The sequence below is a fragment of the Pollicipes pollicipes genome, unplaced genomic scaffold, assembly GCF_011947565.3.
Source record: "Pollicipes pollicipes isolate AB1234 unplaced genomic scaffold, Ppol_2.1 Scaffold_4740;HRSCAF=5597_pilon_pilon_pilon, whole genome shotgun sequence".
NCBI classification, from domain to species: domain Eukaryota; kingdom Metazoa; phylum Arthropoda; class Thecostraca; order Pollicipedomorpha; family Pollicipedidae; genus Pollicipes; species Pollicipes pollicipes.
The window spans coordinates 13,593,698-13,613,243 of NW_023596545.1; the positions used below are offsets into that span (position 1 = coordinate 13,593,698).

Here is a 19,546-nt window from a genome sequence, read left to right on the forward strand (position 1 = left end):
TTGATGTCGAGACTTTACCGATATAACACAGAGGATGGTGTTTAACTATTGCATCCTCGTGTTTATATTGCGACATGAAGCCTATCGACTCAAATCAACCATTAATCCATGAGCATCAACCAATTCGTAACGAATACATGCTACGTATGATCATGCTGGTGGCAGCTACAGTCCTGCCGCGGCAAGCAGCGATCGCACGATGTGATTTAAAAACTTGTTAACAGATGGCAGCAGAATCGGCTCTGCGACTGGTCGCTCGTCACTTCCGTCCGTCTGCTACCGCGTTCAGTAAACACTAATAACGCGTTTGGTTTACAACCGCGCCGCACCGCTACCACCAGGGCGCAGACAGATGGCACAAGGGGCAGGGACACAGGCAACATAGGGGTACGTACCTTCCCTGCGCCTAGGTCCTTTTGGCACCTTGGGTACAACGATCAGAGGCCCGATCGGTGGTTCCGAAGAGCTGATCGGAGGACGTACTAAGGGACTCTGGAAATGACCTTGGGCGGTCCATTTCTCAAGTAAGGGAACAAGACCGGAGCCCGGGATTGCCAATGGAGGCCTCTCGCATTGTTCGGCCTCTGAAATCATAAGGGGCCTCTATGTCGGTTAGGAATACTCAATGCTAACAAGCAGCATGTGTCGGCAATGGGCCCCGAGTCGGCCAGGGGCTCATTTGCTGACCAGGGACGGGACTCCGACCCAGATAGCCCCTTGCGCTGGTCGATGCCTATGACAACGAAAGGAGGTACAAAGAATGACAATGTAGTGTTCCACAATGAAGCAACAGAAAGACCCTGTCAGTCAGGGGCCCAGTATGAAACGGCCCTTCGCTGCGTTTCAGCCAAGGAACCACAAATGGGTGACACTTTCAGAGAAAACTCCTCGAACAAGATGGATTGTCAATTTTTGGAATGACACATCTATGACCGTTCAAGGACATGTCTAAAGGAAATGAGCTGGGTATATTGTTGCTTTATGTTTTTTCCTCGCCAAAGCAGTAACTTCGTGATGGAGCTTCAACCCCAGCCTCTTGGGCAGTGCGCATGTCTTTGGCAGTGAAGCAATTGCCTGAATACGTACGGGTAGCTGATTTCAGCGTTATGTTGTGGCAGGTATGCAGGAGCATTGGAATAAAGTGAGACGATTAAGTGGCTATAATCTGGTGGTCGCACTGCCTAGATTTATACCTGTGTTGTCGCGTAGCTGGGGCAATATGTGTGATGTGTGCCGGGCCGGGGTGTAACCGTTTGTACGGTAGCTTGAAACACGGAGCTGGTTACTGCGTTTTGTGTCGAGCGTCCCAACCAGGGTCACGCCTGAGTTTTCAGGCAGCGTTCCGAAATGTGCTCGCGCCAATGTTCATGATGCGGGCAGCCCATTGGTGCCCGTCCGCTGACACTTAAGATCGGTAAACGCCCTTCGACTGGGACAATCCGTCTGCTGACACCCTCAGACCAGCACAACCCTTCGGCTGACGCCCCTAGACTGGGACAATCCGTCTGCTGACACCCACAGATTGGGACAGCCCGTCCGCCGACACCCTCAGGCTGGACGGAGCATCAGAACTGCTCTGCCTTTCTGCGGCCATCCCTGGCCCGCTGCCGGCCCACGGCGCTCGGGTGATGGGCAGTGCTATCGATATAGCGTAACCGTCCGGATATTCCATAGCCTTCCCGACTAGTATGTACCCCGGTGTATGCAACAAGAGTCAGGACACTTGTCCACCCTCAATGTCTGGACTTAGGGTTCAGAATCTCCTCAAACCCCGCCAGCGCCATACCTACATCTCCACCAGAATAATGGGACGATCAATAACGTGTGGACATGGTCAAGACGGGTCACCGGGACGGAGGACGGGGTGCCGGCACACCGAGCCGAGCGCGGAGGTGCAGGATGATTCGCTGCTGTTTGCTCTATGTGCCCGCTGTTTACGAGCATACAGTCTCTATCAACAACGGCGATCTTCTCTGTCCACAAGTCAGTCGCGTCAGCAGATAACACGCCGGTGCTCCGCGCTAAGCCACCGCAGGCAGGGAAGCCTGACCGGACGCGTTCCGCCGCCGTCAATAAAGCTTTACGACGCACCCAGCTGCTGACGCTTTGTGGCATCCCACGCCTCTCAATCGGGCAGGAAAGGTGGGCACCGCCGAGAATCGAACCCCGTACCTTCGATTTCCAAGACGCACAGCGGCTAACGCATACGGGTTAACCGCTACACTATCGGCACCCTGACGAGATCCGCCAATACTTCACCGGCCGCCACTAGTTTATTAGTTCCGCTACCACCTCACAGCTTCTCCGCGATCGCCCGGCAAACAGCTGGCTAAAATGTATTTGAACTTCTACGAATGGAAATACTTTACATGGTTCGGGCGACAGCGGTGGGTGCCGCCTGGGTGTGCGCAGCGGCCCGAGCGTCGCTGCGCCCGCGGGTCAGCAGGGTCACAGCGGGGTCGGCCCCAACGGCGCTCAGACCCGGGATCGACCTCCGGGCATCGGCGGCACATCCTCGGTCCCGCCCGCCGTACACGGATACAGGTGCCGCCCCGCCGGCAGTGGTACAGGCACCGGCGGAGCAGCGCCGGCAGGAACAGGGCGCCGCCGCCACGCAAGGCGGCCGCGCAAACTTATCGCTTAAGACAGAACCACCAAACTGTACACGCAGCAAACGCACGCGAAAACAAGTGCAGACAAAAGATGACGAGGGAAAGCTGAAGGGAAAACAATACGAAAACAGTCCAAAGCCGCGCAACCGTCTTCGCGCCAGAAACGAAACATCGCCCACCTGCCAGTAAAACATGTCACGCTACGTGGCGCGCGCTCAAGCCGCGAAGTCCGCGGGACCTAATACCACACAAAAATGCGAGGCGTCGACAGGTAATAACAAGACCAAGAACAAGGAGGCATGGTAGGTAATACTTGAGCTGTGCGGCAAACGCCAGCGTTCGCATAGTGGATCGTCGCGCACATAGGCGTCACCTGGAACTGATCGGAATTGGCGAGAGCGCCTGCTCCACCGTCAGTCTCTCGCAACGCAGTAAACCACAGCACTACGGTAATGCCAGACGTTGGCTGGGACCAGGCCCCAGTTACCGCCGCGTTTAACATGCCGTCTTCGGGCATAACACAGCGCCAGTTCGCCGGCTCGGGCGTCACAAGCTCGGGCGGCGCCAGGCCGGCCGGTCGGTCGGTCGGGCGCCGCGGTCTCCTCCTCGGGCAGAGCGGGCGTCGGCCGGTTGCGGCCGCAGCGTCCGGGTAGCGCGGCACCAACGTCACTACACAGAATCCTGAGTGGGGCACGGCTCTGGCCCCGGTCGCGTCCCGGGCGGAGCGGCGGCCGATCAGAGGCCGGCGACACTGCCGCTGAGGGCACCAGTAGCGCGGTCCCGGGGCGCTCGGCCGCACTCCGCATCGGCCTCCTGAGCGCGGCTGGATACAGCGGCGGCACCGAGGCGGCCGCATAGAACGCGGGCCAAGTCGCCAGCGCCGCCTGCCGGCGCTGAGTGAAGTCAACGGAGAGGCCGCCGCTGCAGCCGCTCGACCGCACACATTCATCTGCCTGATCAGTCCGATCGCAGCAGCCGTCACCGGAGTGTACACAATGGCAAGTGCCGGCCGTCACGGCACGGCGCCGCTCTACAGCTGACGCCGCACACCCACGCGCTAACACGCACGCACGCGCGCATACACATTCACACGCACAGACGGACAAACGGGCAGGCAGCGCCGGGCGGCTAGGGCGAGCCGCGCCGCCAGTGCTTGGCAGTGATGGGTGGCCGGTGCGAGCGCCGGCAAACTACGAAGCCAGCCAGGGGTGGTGCTCGAGGCTCTCCTTGCTGCGGTCTCCGTAGTCGTAGAGTATCTCCTCGCCCTTGGCGATGTCGTTCCTGGCGAGCAGCACGAGCCGCGGCCGGCCGTCCACCTCGATCGAGCGCGTCACGCAGTTGTTGGCGTGCCGGCTGTGGTTCACCAGGCGGCCGAGCCGGGCCGTCTCCGGCGTGCCGTCGATGCTACCGAGAGGCGGCCTGCCGTCAGAGCTGACGACCATCCGAGCCAAGGGGGGGGGGGGACGCCGACGCAGGCAGACGGCCGGACACTACACGGCACGCCAAACGGACGGCCGGCCACCGCACGACACGTCCACAGACGGTAGGCCACCACGCGACACGTCCACAGACGGTAGGGCACCACACGACACGCCAACAGACGACGGCCGACCGCAACACGACACGTCCACAGACGGCCAGTCACCACACGACGTCCACAGACGGCCGGTCACCACACGACACGCCCACAGACGGCCAGCCACTATACGACACACCCATAGACAGCCCACAATATCGCAGTGGAATGCAAACAGCATAAGGCGGTCAGGTGGCGTCACATTAGCGCGGACTTGAACAGGTTCAGGATAGCGATTGTGTACGGTTCGAGCGACATAGTGATTGACCCACAGGAATGCCAGACTTAGCACAAGCTGACGACCTTCATCGTCAAGTCCCTCGAGGAGACGCGGTGACGACAGGCCCAGGACCACAGCTGGGGAGCGGAGCGGCTGCCTCAGATCAGAACCCTTGGCCGCGGTGACGACAGGCCCAGGACCACAGCTGGGGCGCGGAGCGGCTGCCTCAGATCAGAACCCTTGGCCACGGTGACCACAGGCCCAGGACCACAGCTGGGGCGCGGAGCGGCTGCCCCACACTAGAACCCTTGGCCGCGGTGACGACAGGCCCAGGACCACAGCTGGGGCGCGAGCGGCTGCCTCAGATCAGAACCCTTGGCCGCGGTGACGACAGGCCCAGGACCACAGCTGGGGCGCGGAGCGGCTGCCTCAGATCAGAACCCTTGGCCCGGTGACGACAGGCCCAGGACCACAGCTGGGCGCGGAGCGGCTGCCTCAGATCAGAACCCTTGGCCGCGGTGACGACAGGCCCAGGACCACAGCTGGGGCGCGGAGCGGCTGCCTCAGATCAGAACCCTTGGCCGCGGTGACGACAGGCCCAGGACCACAGCTGGGGCGCGGAGCGGCTGCCTCAGATAGAACCCTTGGCCGCGGTGACGACAGGCCCAGGACCACAGCTGGGGCGCGGAGCGGCTGCCTCAGATCAGAACCCTTGGCCGCGGTGACGACAGGCCCAGGACCACAGCTGGGGCGCGGAGCGGCTGCCTCAGATCAGAACCCTCGGCCGCGGTGACCACAGGCCCAGGACCACAGCTGGGGCGCGGAGCGGCTGCCTCAGATTAGAACCCTTGGCTGCGGTGACGACAGGCCCAGGACCACAGCTGAGGCGCGGAGCGGCTGCCCCAGATCAGAACCCTTGGCCGCGGTGACGACAGGCCCAGGACCACAGCTGGGCGCGCGGCGCGCTGCCTCAGATTAGAACCCTTGGCTGCGGTGACGACAGGCCCAGGACCACAGCTGAGGCGCGGAGCGGCTGCCCCACATTAGAACACTCGGTCGACGAAGGTCCGACGCCCAGCCCGCATAGCACTGCAGCATCACAAACCGCCTGTTATTTTCTCCTGAATGCAACTTTTGTTGACATTTCCGAGCGCTCATTTAGCCAAATTCAGCTACGTTTTATGCGGGCACCGGTGACACTACACTGAGCACATGAAGAAGGCCTAACTCACCGGCTCAACCACGGAGCGTCCCTATAGAGCAAAAAGTTCTACAAAACACTCATCTATGACTAAATGCTGCCATCTATGTTATCAAACACCTCCACATCAGACCTGTCTGCATATGCATAAGCTTCAATCACTCTGGACAAGCCACCATATCCTGCCAGTTCATAGCATCCTCCAGTATCAAGAACGGTTCGAAGACCGGCATCCCTCTGAGTTGTCAGCCGCCATGTCGCTCTGGCCGGACACGATCGCCATGACTGTGACCCCGTTCGAGTCCACCCCACAATGACGCATCCCCACAAAGTTATTCTCGTTCATACCAGACACAGCGGACATCACGCACGTAACATAGGTTATCTTCGCACCACATCTGACGTGAGCGGGTTTCCTTAGTGGCAGCTCGCAGTCTTCCGGTATCGAACGGGACAGGTCAGGGCTTTGCTCCAGAGCAACTCGCGGTCTTTTGACATCAAACGGGGCAGGACAGGGGTTTCCCCAGTCGCAACTCGCGGTCTTTCGACCGGGACCTGCAGCCTCTCCCCGCTTAAAACACAAAGGGGCACGACGACCGACCATCGGCGGCTGACAGGACGTTCAACTCCAGCAATGACAGCCCCCCCCCCCCCTTCGAGGCTGCACCATGCTGCTTCCAACCTGAGCAGACTCTCCGGCACCGGCGCGCCACTCACCACCAGTTGTGGTCCTTGCAGTTGAAGTAGTACATGTAGCAGCCTGTGTTCTGATCCTGGGCATAGACGCGTTCGCGGCGGCGGGCCTCCTCCAGGTCCACCAGCGTGCCAGCGTACTCCACCACGAACTCGCCGCGAGCGAAGGGTCGCGTGGTCACCACGCCGCGCCCCTTGCCCGGGAACAGCGCCACCTGACGGGGACGAGAGGAGACAGGTCGGGTCAGGTCAGGTCAGACGGGGGCAGGCGAGCGCGAAGGGACGGCGGCTTACAACAGGTGGGTGACGTCAAAACAGAGCAGAGCCGGACGGGCGGCGTCCCTGGGTACAGACGCAGGTGGCAACATATGGGGGGGAGGGGACGACAGACCCCTAGGTCTGGAAGATCAGGGCCTCGGCGCGCGTAGTCAGTGAGGTTAATCAGCAACCCGGCAGAAATGATGTCAGGCAAAACAAGAACGATTACAGGCAGCTGTCGGCTGACAGCAGCTGGCACACTCCTTATGATAAACACGTTGCCCGCAACCAGTCACCGTTGGTCCGTTGGACGGCTGGGAAGCATCACAATTATATTCAAAGGACCCAAAGAGACGGGCCTGGCCGCGCCTAGGGCGGCGGCGGCCGGCCAGCGTCCCACCTCCAATCCCTCGTCGCAGTCGTTGGCGAGCCGCCTGCGAATCTGGCAGGAGCGCTCCTCCTCCAGGGCCCGCTTGGTGCGCCGGTTGCTCCGCCGGATCGGGAAGTAGTCGGTCAGCTTGTGATTGCCGTCGGCGGCGGCGGCCGGCAGTGCGGCGCCGCCGGCCGGACCGCCGCCGCTGCTGAGAACACAAGGCGTCGTCAGGGCCGGCACGGAAGGGTGCCGATAGTGCAGTACTTAACGCGTCTGCGTTAAACACTGTGCGTCTGGGAAACCAGAGGTACGGGGTTTGATTCCTCACGGTCCCCGTCCTTCCTGGCAGGGTGACAGGCAGGCGACGCCGTATATCCTCAGCCGCTGAGTGCGTCGTACAGCCCCAATGACAGGGTTGGCACAGGCTCCTCATCCGGCAGGGGTCCAGGCCGCCGTTCGTCAGTGACCCGAGACCCTGTTACGGCGTGGGACGGTATCCGGGGCGACACCATCTTCCGACGAACTCGACGGAAACACCGGAGCACCATGTTCAGCGTTCCTACTCGCTTGCCACATCTTATGTATCTTTAATCTTCACCAAATCTTACCAAATGAAAAGCATAGCAAAGGTCCCCAGGTGAAGCCACACCGACATTCGAGAGCCATCAGTGTGGAAACGGTCGGCATAGCAACGCGTGCTTTCAAGAGCTCTACATCACGTCGATGTCACACGTCAACGAAATAAGTGCACGAATGAACAGCCAAGCAGAAACACGCCTCATTTCTAACCGGAGCGCCAGGGCGAGGTCGGACAAGTCTCGAGCTCTCCCGCCCACCGGCGCCAGTGTTTGCCGCTCCCGGCTGTGACCAGCGCCACCGCCCACCCCAGTTGTACTCACGGCCGCTTGCTGCGGCCGGCCTTGGCAGAGGCAGCCTTGCGCGCCTGCTTGGGCTTGTTGAGGATGAGCGCCGGCGAGAGGGGCGGTCGGCGCGGCCGCGACTCCAGCCGCATTGGCAGCGGCTGGCAGTCCAGCGACTGGATCTTGTGCGGGCTGACGGGAGTGCGCGGTGCGCCGGCAGCCGCCGCCTCCAGCACGGCCTCCTCCGGCGGCCCAGACGAGCTCGTGCCCAGCGGCTCATCTGACGGACAGAGGGAGGCGAGGTCACGGACCGAACAGGGTCTGGTGTGCAGCGGCTCATCTGACGGACAAAGGGAGGCGAAGTCACGGCCCAAACAGGGTCTGGCGTGCAGCGGCTCATCTGACGGGCAGGGGAGGAAAGGTCACGGACCACACAGGGTCTGGTGTGCAGCGGCTCATCTGACGGACAGAGGGAGGCGAGGTCACGGACCAAACAGGGTCTGATGCCAGAGGTCCACAGACAGGGAAGCTTCGTCAGGAATGACACCGGATGGGCTCGATGAAGGTGAGACGCAACACCTCACGCCACTCACACGTACTGAAATGTGCTTCCCCCGCAGAGGGGCTACGTTTTTAGATTACAGCCTTTTCGACCAGAAGTCATCATTTCAGGGCTATGTGATGTAGGAAAATGGTTAACAGCGGGGCAGACTTGCATGCGCCTGGGAGTCCAACTGCCGAGCTTTATCCCGCGCATGCGCGCTGGGTGCCCGGCCGGGTTCCCCTTCCCACGAGGCTCTCGGCGCACTCGCGGTTGACGCACGCAGCCTGCCCCGGACAAGCGGGGTGTCGCGAGGACACAGGATGAAGCAAAACTGAGGATAACAGGGAAGTATGTCCGCAGCGGGATTGCGCGCCAGGATGATGGCAAAGGTGTATTGCGCTGTTCAAACAAATCATGCTTTGACACGAAACCATGGCACTCTTGACCTTAGACGTGTGCACCCGTGCGACGTGTAGAACAAAAATGGCACGCACGTTAGCCTAATTGTTATGCGTTCTGAGACATGTGCAACGGGATGTCCGATTACCCATATTTGCGGGTCACGCCCAAAAGCTAGAAGTGGTAGTACGTGCCACATCAGCGTAAGCATACCGCTGAATCTAGCCGCTTCTGTCTTCCTCACAAAGGGAGCTTTGCCAGAATATCGCAGCAAACATCATACATGCATGCACACATACATCGTAACACAGGGGGGTATGCACGAGTCGGGGTCAGGAAGGACGAGGCCATCATTGGTCCAGGCGATTGAAGCCATCCCACCAGCCAACCACCGCTAAGGTCTCGGGTCTACCCCCCGAGGGGATGTCCCCAGGTGGAACGGTTATTCCGGTCATCGTCCCCGTCTGATGCATTAGTATGTACGCAACGTTTCGGCCGGTTAATTCTCCACCCGTCGTGAGGTGTTATGAAGTCTTTAGAAGGGCTGGGTGACGTTCGGCTTTCAGCCTTGAACGCGTAACAACCCGATTAATCACCTTGGTATTTCTGGGATTTGAACCGGACACACGGCACGCGGCACAGAGAGCCCCAGCGCGGTGCCAAGCGACCCTCCCGTGGCTCGGGGACAACAGGACGTGACTGGGCAACTCCCTCTGCCTGAACCCAAGCGACCCTCCCGTGGCTCTGGGACAACAGGACGTGACTGGGCAACTCCCTCCGCCTGAACCCTTTCGAGAATATGCGGAACATCCCGAGGGCGCACTTCAGCTAGATGAACCCCTGCAAGAGGACCTCGGAGCTGGAGGCAATGCTGCAGAGAGAGTGGGAGGGCATATCGCCCGCCGTGCTCAGCTACTTGATGGATAGTAAGTCCAAAAGGACTGAAGTGTCTGGCAGGAAATGTGCAGTCGGTAAGTAAATAAATAATCACATATGAACTGAAGTGTTTTGCAGATGGTGGAATGGTAAGAAAAAACTATGACTCATGCTGCAGAAATGACCAGAAAGAGCGATATCACAGCCTTCTGATTATCTGCCAGTTTATATCAGCCTTGCCCAAGAAAAAGCCCGTAAAAATGGAGTGCCAGAATGCAGTTTCAGCTGGCTGAAATGCTAATCCAGGCCTCTAAATGTGCCACGCGGCAGCGGCAGTCAAAATAATCCTGTCCCTCTGCATGTGAGTCACGTTCTCGGCAGGCGCCCAGGAGCGACGGAGACGCCGCCCAGGCCTGCCCGGCTGCCGCCATGTGAGGCACACGTACCGCAGCCGTCCTCGGCGAGCGCCAGACAGGAGCGGCGGCGGCGGGCGCCCTGATCGGGCGGCGTGCAAGCCGGCCCGGCCAGCGGCGGACACTCGGCCGCCTCCAGTACGGCGCCGGCGTCCGGACGGCGCGGCGAAAAGTAGCTGGAACAGAGCACCACAGCCGTAACCGGCCGGACGCCGCACGAGGTCAGCAGGCCGCCGGCCGCTCACGGAATCGACACCGCCCATCGGCCAGAGCTCACAGATTGAGCATCACTCATAAACCAGATTCCACATCTAAGGACCACTAAACAAACACAGAGTTCATAAGCTGAGCAGTACCTATCAGAGACAGAGCTCAGACTGCGAACCATCCACCAGCCAGAATCCACAGATTGAGCACCACCCTCCAGCGAGAGCCACAGACTGAGCGCCACCAGTAAACCAAAGCCACAGACTGAGCACCACCCATCAACCACAGAGCCCGCAGACTGAGCACCACCCATCAACCACAGAGCCCACATTCTGAGCACCACACATCGCCAGAGCTAAGTGACTGAACCCCACCCAATGGTCACAGCAGTTAAAGGGTGAACACCAATGGCCACAGCAGTCACAGACTGAGCACCAATGGCCACAGCAGTCAAAAGCTGAGCACCACTGGTCACAGCAGGCACAGACTGAGCACCAATAGCCACAGCAGTCACAGGATGGACACCGCCCAGCGATCACGGAGATACGGACATAACAAACTGGACCGATTGGGCCAACAACGGTGTCATCAACCGGAGGAGCACCACATCTGGCCTGACTAATACAGGCGGCGTCAGCACGTACTTGGTGATGGCGTTGTGGGTGCGGGCCTTCCTCGTCCTGTGGATGAGCTCCGTGGCCTTGGCCGGCGGCACGACCGAGCAGCAGGGAGGCAGCAGCAGCTTGCGCGGCCGACCTTTGCGCCGACCTGCCCGACACGAGCGCGTGCCGGACGTCACTCAGGCGGCCCAGCCAACGGCGGACGCGCGCGCCAGGCGCACCGGACGCTCAGTGGCAGCGGCACGAACGGAACGGAGAGAACGGGACGGAACAGGCCTCGGGACGAGTCGCCTTCGCGTCAGCCAACGAGCCCTTATGCTCTCTGGCTGCTAACAACCGTCTTACGACTGCATACGTTGTGGCCATGTGTGTGCAATGGCTTTAATCACGAATGTGAAAACGTGTGTGCGCTTTGGACCAATGACGTCTGCATGAAAAACATGCTTGGACGGTAATAATTGGAGTTTCAGGGCGAGCCAGCTGTGATGGTCCTTTTGCGCCAAACCCTGTTCTCAGTACAAACACTACTCGTTTCTTCACCTGCCGAGAGCATGCCCGATACGTGCTTCAGCATCAGGCTGGTTTGGATGAATGCCCTCCCACTGCCCCAGTCCAGCCTGACGTGTTCAGCAGTGCGGTGAGGCAAGACCGCTGCAGTTAGGTCAGCCTTGCTCTGCTCACCAGTGGCGCACCACACCGCTACACTGCTCACCCGAGCCCAGGATGGGAGGCTGTTTGACACCCTCCTCGGCGCCAGCCAGATTGATCGGCATCTTGGCGGAGATCCTCGCCTTATCCGCGGACCCTGAGTACACACACCACATCAAGTCACTGCAAACTAATCGCACCACCAACACATCAATAAACTTGGATTTGTGATCTCTTCACCGATGCATGCAGTCCTTGTAATGTTTGCAACATGGCCTCAGAATATTGTGTTTGATAATGCTCTACATTTCAGGATGCAAGGACATTTATGACACCTCTCTTGATTCACATATTTGCCTAGATCCCCAATACGATCCCAGATTATGAAGGAACATCCGACGGTTCAAAAAGGTTATCCGATCTTAGGGGACCTTTAAAAATTTTTTAAAAAAAATCCTGGACCACAGATCATTTGACACTTTTCTACCATACGTCCAAGATTCCAAACAGTGATCAGCAAAACTTCTAAACAGATCCTTTATCTTGGACCATTCCATGACACAAATTTGAAATGGTGTCTCAAGGTCCAGGACTGGGATCTGACCCCAGTATCACTATTTGAAGCCCACAATATACAAACCGCTTCATGGCTTTCAAAAACTGTTTGATAACTACCCTGGAATTACTTCTAATCAAGAAATATCATACCATTTTGGGAAGAAATTCACAGATAGCAGATATTCTGTATAGTGTCTGACTTGATTTCATTCTGGTCCTAATGGACACTAGGATAACACTGCATTTCTTAAAATGTGGTATCAAAGCTGAAACCAACCTGATCATCTCCACATTCAGCACAAATCTGTTTTACCATGAAACAACTTCCTAGGAAGCAAAATGCATGACAAATATTTGTGTAAATAAACAATCTTGAGTAAAAAAAAAAAACATAACATTCTAGATAAGAGGAGCACATCAATTTATAAAAAAGAATTGTCACCCAAGGTGTCAAATTCTTCAGTTTTACCCCTTGTAGATGGCATCACAACACTGGAATTGTCCCTGCTAACTATGCATTGTTTGCAGTGTGGTCAATGCCAGGAGTTTGTGGATGCAATGGGCAATGGGCACATGCCCACAATACCTAGAGTTCAGAATGTACAAATTGTCAAAGTTTGATGTAACATAGATGTAATATATATATATATATATATATATATATATATATATATATATATATATATATATATATATATACATAACATGGTTTCAAAATATTTGGTCTTCATAACAGGTAACATGTGGGCAGAATGAAACAAGGCATTAAAGGAATGTTCCACATTTCAAGGCAGTGGAGCATGCGTCAGATGTGATGAAAAAATATCACCCTAGATCTTCACATACTTCACTAGCTGGAGGAAAAGTTGCTCTGTGGTGCAATTTCTTGGTTTAGTGATATGCTCCACAATACATCATTGTTTGATTGTGCCATCATACTTTCCATTATAGCGTCAAAGATGCTCAGATGGCCTTAAAATAGTCTCCACAAAATTTCTGGACATATTCGAGGGCATGTAGCTCAGAAACCAGAAGGCTCTAGGTGTTGAGAAGGGCTGAACTGTGCCAAATGATCTTCAAGATGAGGTGGAATCTTCTAGATATGGTGCCAGTAGCGCAGTGGTTGTGTCCGCTTTAACAACCGGGCATATTGGAAACCAGAGGTAAGGGGTTCGATTCCCTGCGGTACCCGCCCTTCCTGCCAAGGTGTGAGGCAGGCGACGCCATATAGCCTCATCAGCTGAGCGCGTTGTAAAGCCCCAGTGACGAAGACGCTCTTTAAGTTGGCTATTTAAGTTCCAAACCTCATATAAATGAGGAATCCCCACTTTAGGGACCAGCGGAGGCACATCATCACAAAAAACGGCGGTATGCTTTTGACCACAGTGCCTAAATTAAGCTGCATTAAAAATATGTGACAATCCATAGAAAGACGCAAAAGAGACGTCAAATACGGAAACAACACACATCCGACCATCCAATTGCATGCCATACAGCCGAGCAACTTGCTGGATATGATTGAGGACAAGTATGTATGATTATGTGCTGGGATATACAGTCACAACTGCGATGCTGGCTGCGCAGCAGTAAAAACAGACAAAACTAACTGGACGCCAACTGTTCGCTTCAGCACAGCACATGTAGCACCCACATTAACAAACTGATGCTCAAACCTGTACCTAATAGTTGATGGTGAGAGAAGTAGCCCAGCATCCTTTCCCAGGCCAGAAAGTAATGCATTTCAGGGAAATCGGACTTCACTGCCAGTTCCTTGTGAAATGGTGCTGGGAGGTTAGTGTTCTTGATACCAGAAGTAAAAAAGATAGGTAATGACTAGCAGAGAGTTTGACACATGCAGGACAATCCAAACAGGCATAAAAGACATCAACTAGCTCTTGTTAAAGAGATGGTCCACATTCGTATGGGGCTTTGAATTGAAATAGTCATCTTGAAGATCATTCAGCAAAGTTCCCAGCCTTGCCCTTCTTAAGACCCAAACCAATCTAGCTCATGAGTTACATGCCTGCCAAGATGTGAAGATTACCTGAGGGAAACTATTTCCAGGCCACCTGGGAATATGCCACATCATAAAAGTATCACTCAAATCCTGTCATTATATTAGACATGTGCTGATCAAGGTCAATAATAAATAGAAGTCTACTTGTTCAAATCTGGCATCCAAGAAAAAACTTCCAGATACAATAAAAAATGACATATTGAGGAGCATATCTACTAAACAGAGCGATTGTGCTACCTAGAGAAGTCCTTTGCTCTTAAAAGTATACTCATAAGCAAGCTTATTTCATCAAATCTGAAACTTGTTTTAATGCCTTTAAATGCCAAATATTCCCTTTAAACACAATCCCTGGTGATGCATAGTCTATTGCATAACATTGGCAACCCCAGTATCATGCATATGGTTTGACACCTGCACTAGTATGCAGTATTTTTCATTACATGTAGATACTGGTACATCACTGGTTGGTTCACATGCAGCGCATTCAAGCATCAGCAATTACACAAAGACCCTGTTCTTCTGATGTTTGTGCTGAGAATGTATCTGAGACCTCAGGATTTTGTGGGGGGGGGGGGGGGGGGGGGTTCCTCAGATTATAAGTTGACAGTGAATAGGATCAGTGAATGCTGGATCAGAAGGTTGCCCAGACTGAGAACCAGATGACATCAGGCACATCATCACAGAATGTAAGGTAGATACATATGCCCATGTTACAAAAGTAAGGCCAGAGAAAGAAAAAAGAAATCATTTTGCATCTCCTTAACAACTGATGAAGAGGTCACCACTGCTGTGGGGGTCACCATGGGATCCAGTGATGTTCCAGCTCCAGTTCCCTACCACTTGCAAGGGGTCAAAAGATGGGTAAGAAAGTGATAGAAGCAGAAAACAAAATTGATAAACACTGGATGTCATGGGCTGATACAGGTTGCATCTGGCCAAGAGGTGACCTGCTGCTGTTTGACACAGGGGAGGACCCTCCTGACCTTTTTCCAAACAATGAGTGCTGAGACCAGTTTGTTGGTGATATGTGAGATTTATAGTTTGCTGCATGCTTCTATGCAACACAGATACAAAATTACAGTTAAAAAGCATCAGTAATGTCTGTGAGGGTTATCAGTGATGGTCCTATCTATAAGGAGTATGTGTTTTGGTGGTCATCAGCATAATTAGCCCATTCATCAGATGACACTTACCATCAGCCAGGTGCAAAACATGGAAATGGGATCCGCATTTGTCATGTGTTAGTTTTGAAGATATATACCTACATTAGGAACAGACTCAGATGAGTTCTTAGGCATTGCAAAAGCACTCTACTCACCCCAGGTTCAAAATTGCAATCTCTTTGGGGTCATGATTTTCCATTTCCATATAAGTGCACAAACAGCTCAACCCTCCCCCCAACCCTCTTCTTATATCTCTGTTCCATCCCAATGCATACTCTTAAAGGGAGTGTTCCACATTTATGTGGGGTTTTGAGTTGGAATAGCCACCTTAAAGACCTGGTTCAGTGAACAACCTGCCCTTCTTAAGACCTACGCCCCTCTAGCTTCTGAGCTAGAAAATGGGGAAAGTATTTCAGGGACAGTATTTCCAGGTCACCTTGGCATTCATGGCATCATAATAATGTCATTCAAATCATGTCATTTCATAAGCTATGCCGCTATCAAGGCTCCCAGAAATGTGATGGTCAACTCCATATCTGGTGTTTGTGAGCACAGTTTACAGACATAATGACTGTCAACTGGCTGTTGAACAATGTTGTGCAAGGTGCTATGATATAATCCAGTGATGAAATATCCAGAAGCATATTTACTAAACAGAGTATTTATGGTGTTTAGAGTAGTCTTTTCTGCTTGAAGGTGCACCAAAGGTTATGAATGGGTTTGTTTTATCACATTTTATGCTTACTATATGTTCAAAAATGGAACATTCCATTTAACAAGATTACACCAAACACATGTACTGGCCTCACTGGGACAGGTACAAGAAAACATTGTGCCCAATATCATATGTCAGACCTCTGTGGTCTGGGTCCAACTGGCCTTGACAAACAACATGTTTCTTCTCCACACAAGGAAGCTTAACCTCATTTAACAGATTAATCCATTAAGCAATCAGTTCCTCTATTCTGATTCCTGCACAGGGTGACACAGCCTAGTTCCCAAAATAATGATGTTTTAGTTCAATTGAATACATGGTTAGGCACCAACTGCCATACTAATGTGCCAGAAGTGCCCATATTAAAGGGAATGTTCCACACTTAAAAAATTGAAGCAAGTATTCATTTGAAATGAAACAAACTCACTTTTAACTATCAGTATACTTTTTAAGTGGAGGAGACAGCCCTACAAAGCACAATTCAATGTTTAGTAAACATGCTCCTAGATGCTTCATGTTTTAATTGTGTCATTATACCTACATTTTGCACAACATTGGTTGAGAACCAGTTGGCAGCAGCTATATCTGGAAATCTCACTCACATATGCCAGATATGAATGCTTCAGCAGTTTTTTTTTTACCTTGATCACTGTGGCTTATGAAATGGCAGGACTTGAATGATGTTATTGTCATGAATGCCAAGGTGACTTTGAAATGCTGAAACACCTTTCAATGGATACCTTGAATGAATGCCAAGGTGACTTTGAAATGTCCAATATACCTTTCCCATTTTTGCGAGCATGTAGCTCAGAAACTACAGGAGCTTAAGCCTAAGAGGGGAAGGATTGTGTACAGCATTGAAATGTTTTCAAGGCATTTTCAGTTCAAAACCCCATATAAATATGGAATGCTACATTCAAGTATATCTTTTGATGATCAAGGCAACATATGATGTTCCTCCTCAACTGAACACACAGGAAGACTCAGGAGAGGGAAATTTATTTTGCTATTGGCATTTTTGATTTGGTTTACTCCAATTGACAAGATCCATTCAACACAAATGAACATGACACTCATTGCATATTCAAACCAATTGTTAAACAAACTAATTTTACATCAACCAGCTCAAAGCCTCCTCATCCCAGTCAATTTTGGTTTCATCTCAATGGGCACATACTAGACTGAACAGCAATATTAAGGGATTGGATGCCTCAAGTTTGCTGAGCAAAACCCATCCTAACAAACATATTTTTACATTTCTGCACTTGCTGACACTCATTCACACCCAGTCATTTGCATGCCAGTTAGCTCAGTTTTACTGTCACATGGGTAACTTACATAACAAAGAAGGTGTCTCTGGTCAGACTAACAAAACAAAATAAAATCAGGTTGTGCTGAATATATTCAGCAAACACCAGATTGAACCAGCAATTACAGAGCATGTATACCATACAAAGAGCTGCTCTGAAGTTTGGCACACAGTCACCACTACTTTTTGGGGACAGAGAGCCAATGATTCAAGGAATTAAAACTGTGTGCAAGTGGTTTCAGGCACAACTTACTACTACTCAGGCACTTTAGGATTTGTTGCATAATAGCCTGGAATATCACTTGAATAACCTTGAATATCCAGGAGAATGCAGAGAAAACAACGAGCTGTGTTATGTGGAGCACATTCACAATGATCCTTTTCAGTGTGGAAGCAACGTACCCCAGATAAAACACAACTCAATTGCACAATACTTTCAAGCCCTGGAGCTGTGGATCAATCTAAGGTGTGCCTGGCCCCTCATATGTTAAATACTGATCCACTGTGGGGGATGTCTAATCTTCATGTCTATGCATCATCAGTGAGCTAAAGTAAACTCATATGTGCCAAATTATCATTTCAAAGATTACTTTTGCAGTACAAAATTTGTTAGCATTTTCACCCCAATTTGACTTCTCAACATGATAATTCAGTCAAACATTAGCTTCTATATCATGAAACTGCTTGCATTTGGGTGCCAAACACTGACCACTCAATTTAGAGTGCATGTATTGAATTATTTCCTGTGGCTACATCATACATGCATTTTTGCAGCCTGAGCTAGCCCTGGGTTATTATAAGGGACCCCTCAAGCTAGTTTACACAAAAGCTATCCACTGTGCCAGGTGGCCAGTCACAGTTACATCAGTATGCTGAACTTCAAATTCCTGTACTATGAACTCCAATTCTTTAAATGATTTGTCTATTGACAAAAGCTTTGAACCACGTGATCATATGCATCAAACTCAGACCTCCCTGAAGCAATAACCTCACATGTGGAAAAGTATGATGTAATATATTTTTGGCAGTCTGCACCCCAAGTTAACTGTGTTCCTTTGTACATGGTGCAATTTGTCTTAATTTACCTGCAGATGTTCTATTTTAGGTAGTATTTTGAGATAGGTATGATATGCAAACATAGCTTTTCAATGCCATCTTCTTTTACCCCACAAATATTTCAACCAGCATACCAAACATGGTCCGCTAGCTATTTGAATACTAAGTAACATGGTTCGGCAATGACACTGCTTGCCCATAATTATCGCTCATAAGTATGATGATGTAGTATGCAGTATGAGCTGTGTCATGAGGCGCACAAGAGCCGTCTGAATGGAGAATAGATGTTGGTGGAAGCAGATGCCCTATGGTTGCTGAATGAATGAGAGCCTGTCCTGATCACAATAATCATGTGATATGGCAGCCAAGATGTCACAATGTTTCAGAGATACTTGCCACAAGGCACATGCTTGGCCTTTTCCTGGCATCCTCTCCAGCACATTGAAGTGACATTTCAAGTTGAACACCCAGCAATTTGACTCTCCAGTAACCATCTTTACACAATGCCATGAAAATGTGTTTTAAGTAGCAGGCCCTGGTGCATCACCAGCAGATGAAATAAGACATAAGAGTGCAGTGATAACACATTTCCTCAAACACGAATAGGTTAGTTAAGACGACCCAACACAACACAAAGGAGCAGCCTTTGTAACTATACTCATGCACCAAAGAATACGAACCAATGGAAGGAAGATTTCGTAGCGGCACAAGATGTCCTCAGTTGGACCGCCCTCTCCCCATTTGGCTTCGCAACCGAGATGCTTGCCCAGAAATGCTGGATGAAACGGCCCAACCCCCACACGCCGAACCGAGGCATACAGCGCGCACGATTCCGCAAGATTCAACGGCAGCAAAAAAGAACATTCATGGATATGGAAGCGCGCTACAAGCAGCGACGCAATCGCCTCAAAATATCGTTTGAATTTTGTTGGTCAAAAACATTGCCTCGCTGCACTATGATGTTCAATACACTTACAAGTGCCTGATTTTCTGTTCATGGAAGCAAAGCAGGCTATATTTCAGTTAATTCCACGACAATATGTGTCTTGTTTTTAACACGATTCAACTTATGCCCCGACCTTTGTGATAGAAAGTAAAGTTATTAAAGTGGCGTGAGCGTGAGTACCAGCAACATGTACTTAATTGGCACCACCTCTAGAGCTTCCATTTAGCACTTCCCATTCAAGTTTTAGAGAGAAAAGATGGCAGTCGGCATCCCAATTTTCAT

General features: G+C 52.2%; 1 protein-coding gene across 2 annotated transcripts; it reads right to left on the reverse strand.

Moving 5' to 3' along the window:
- Positions 1–2,320: 2,320 nt before the first annotated feature.
- On the reverse strand, positions 2,321–19,171 carry LOC119099287 (N-lysine methyltransferase KMT5A). Of its 2 annotated transcripts, none has more exons than XM_037222412.1 (8): positions 18,999–19,171; positions 11,565–11,657; positions 10,877–11,000; positions 10,059–10,201; positions 7,833–8,073; positions 6,961–7,141; positions 6,327–6,517; positions 2,321–4,016 (listed from the first exon to the last, which is right to left on the reverse strand). In XM_037222412.1, exons 2-8 carry the CDS (start codon positions 11,623–11,625, stop codon positions 3,803–3,805), a joined length of 1,155 nt encoding a protein of 384 aa, XP_037078307.1. In that variant the 5' UTR covers positions 11,626–11,657; positions 18,999–19,171; the 3' UTR covers positions 2,321–3,802. The 2 variants fall into 2 exon arrangements, with proteins under 2 accessions (XP_037078307.1, XP_037078305.1); XM_037222410.1 differs by having other exon boundaries at positions 18,985–19,171.
- Between the last annotated feature and the right edge of the window lie 375 nt (positions 19,172–19,546).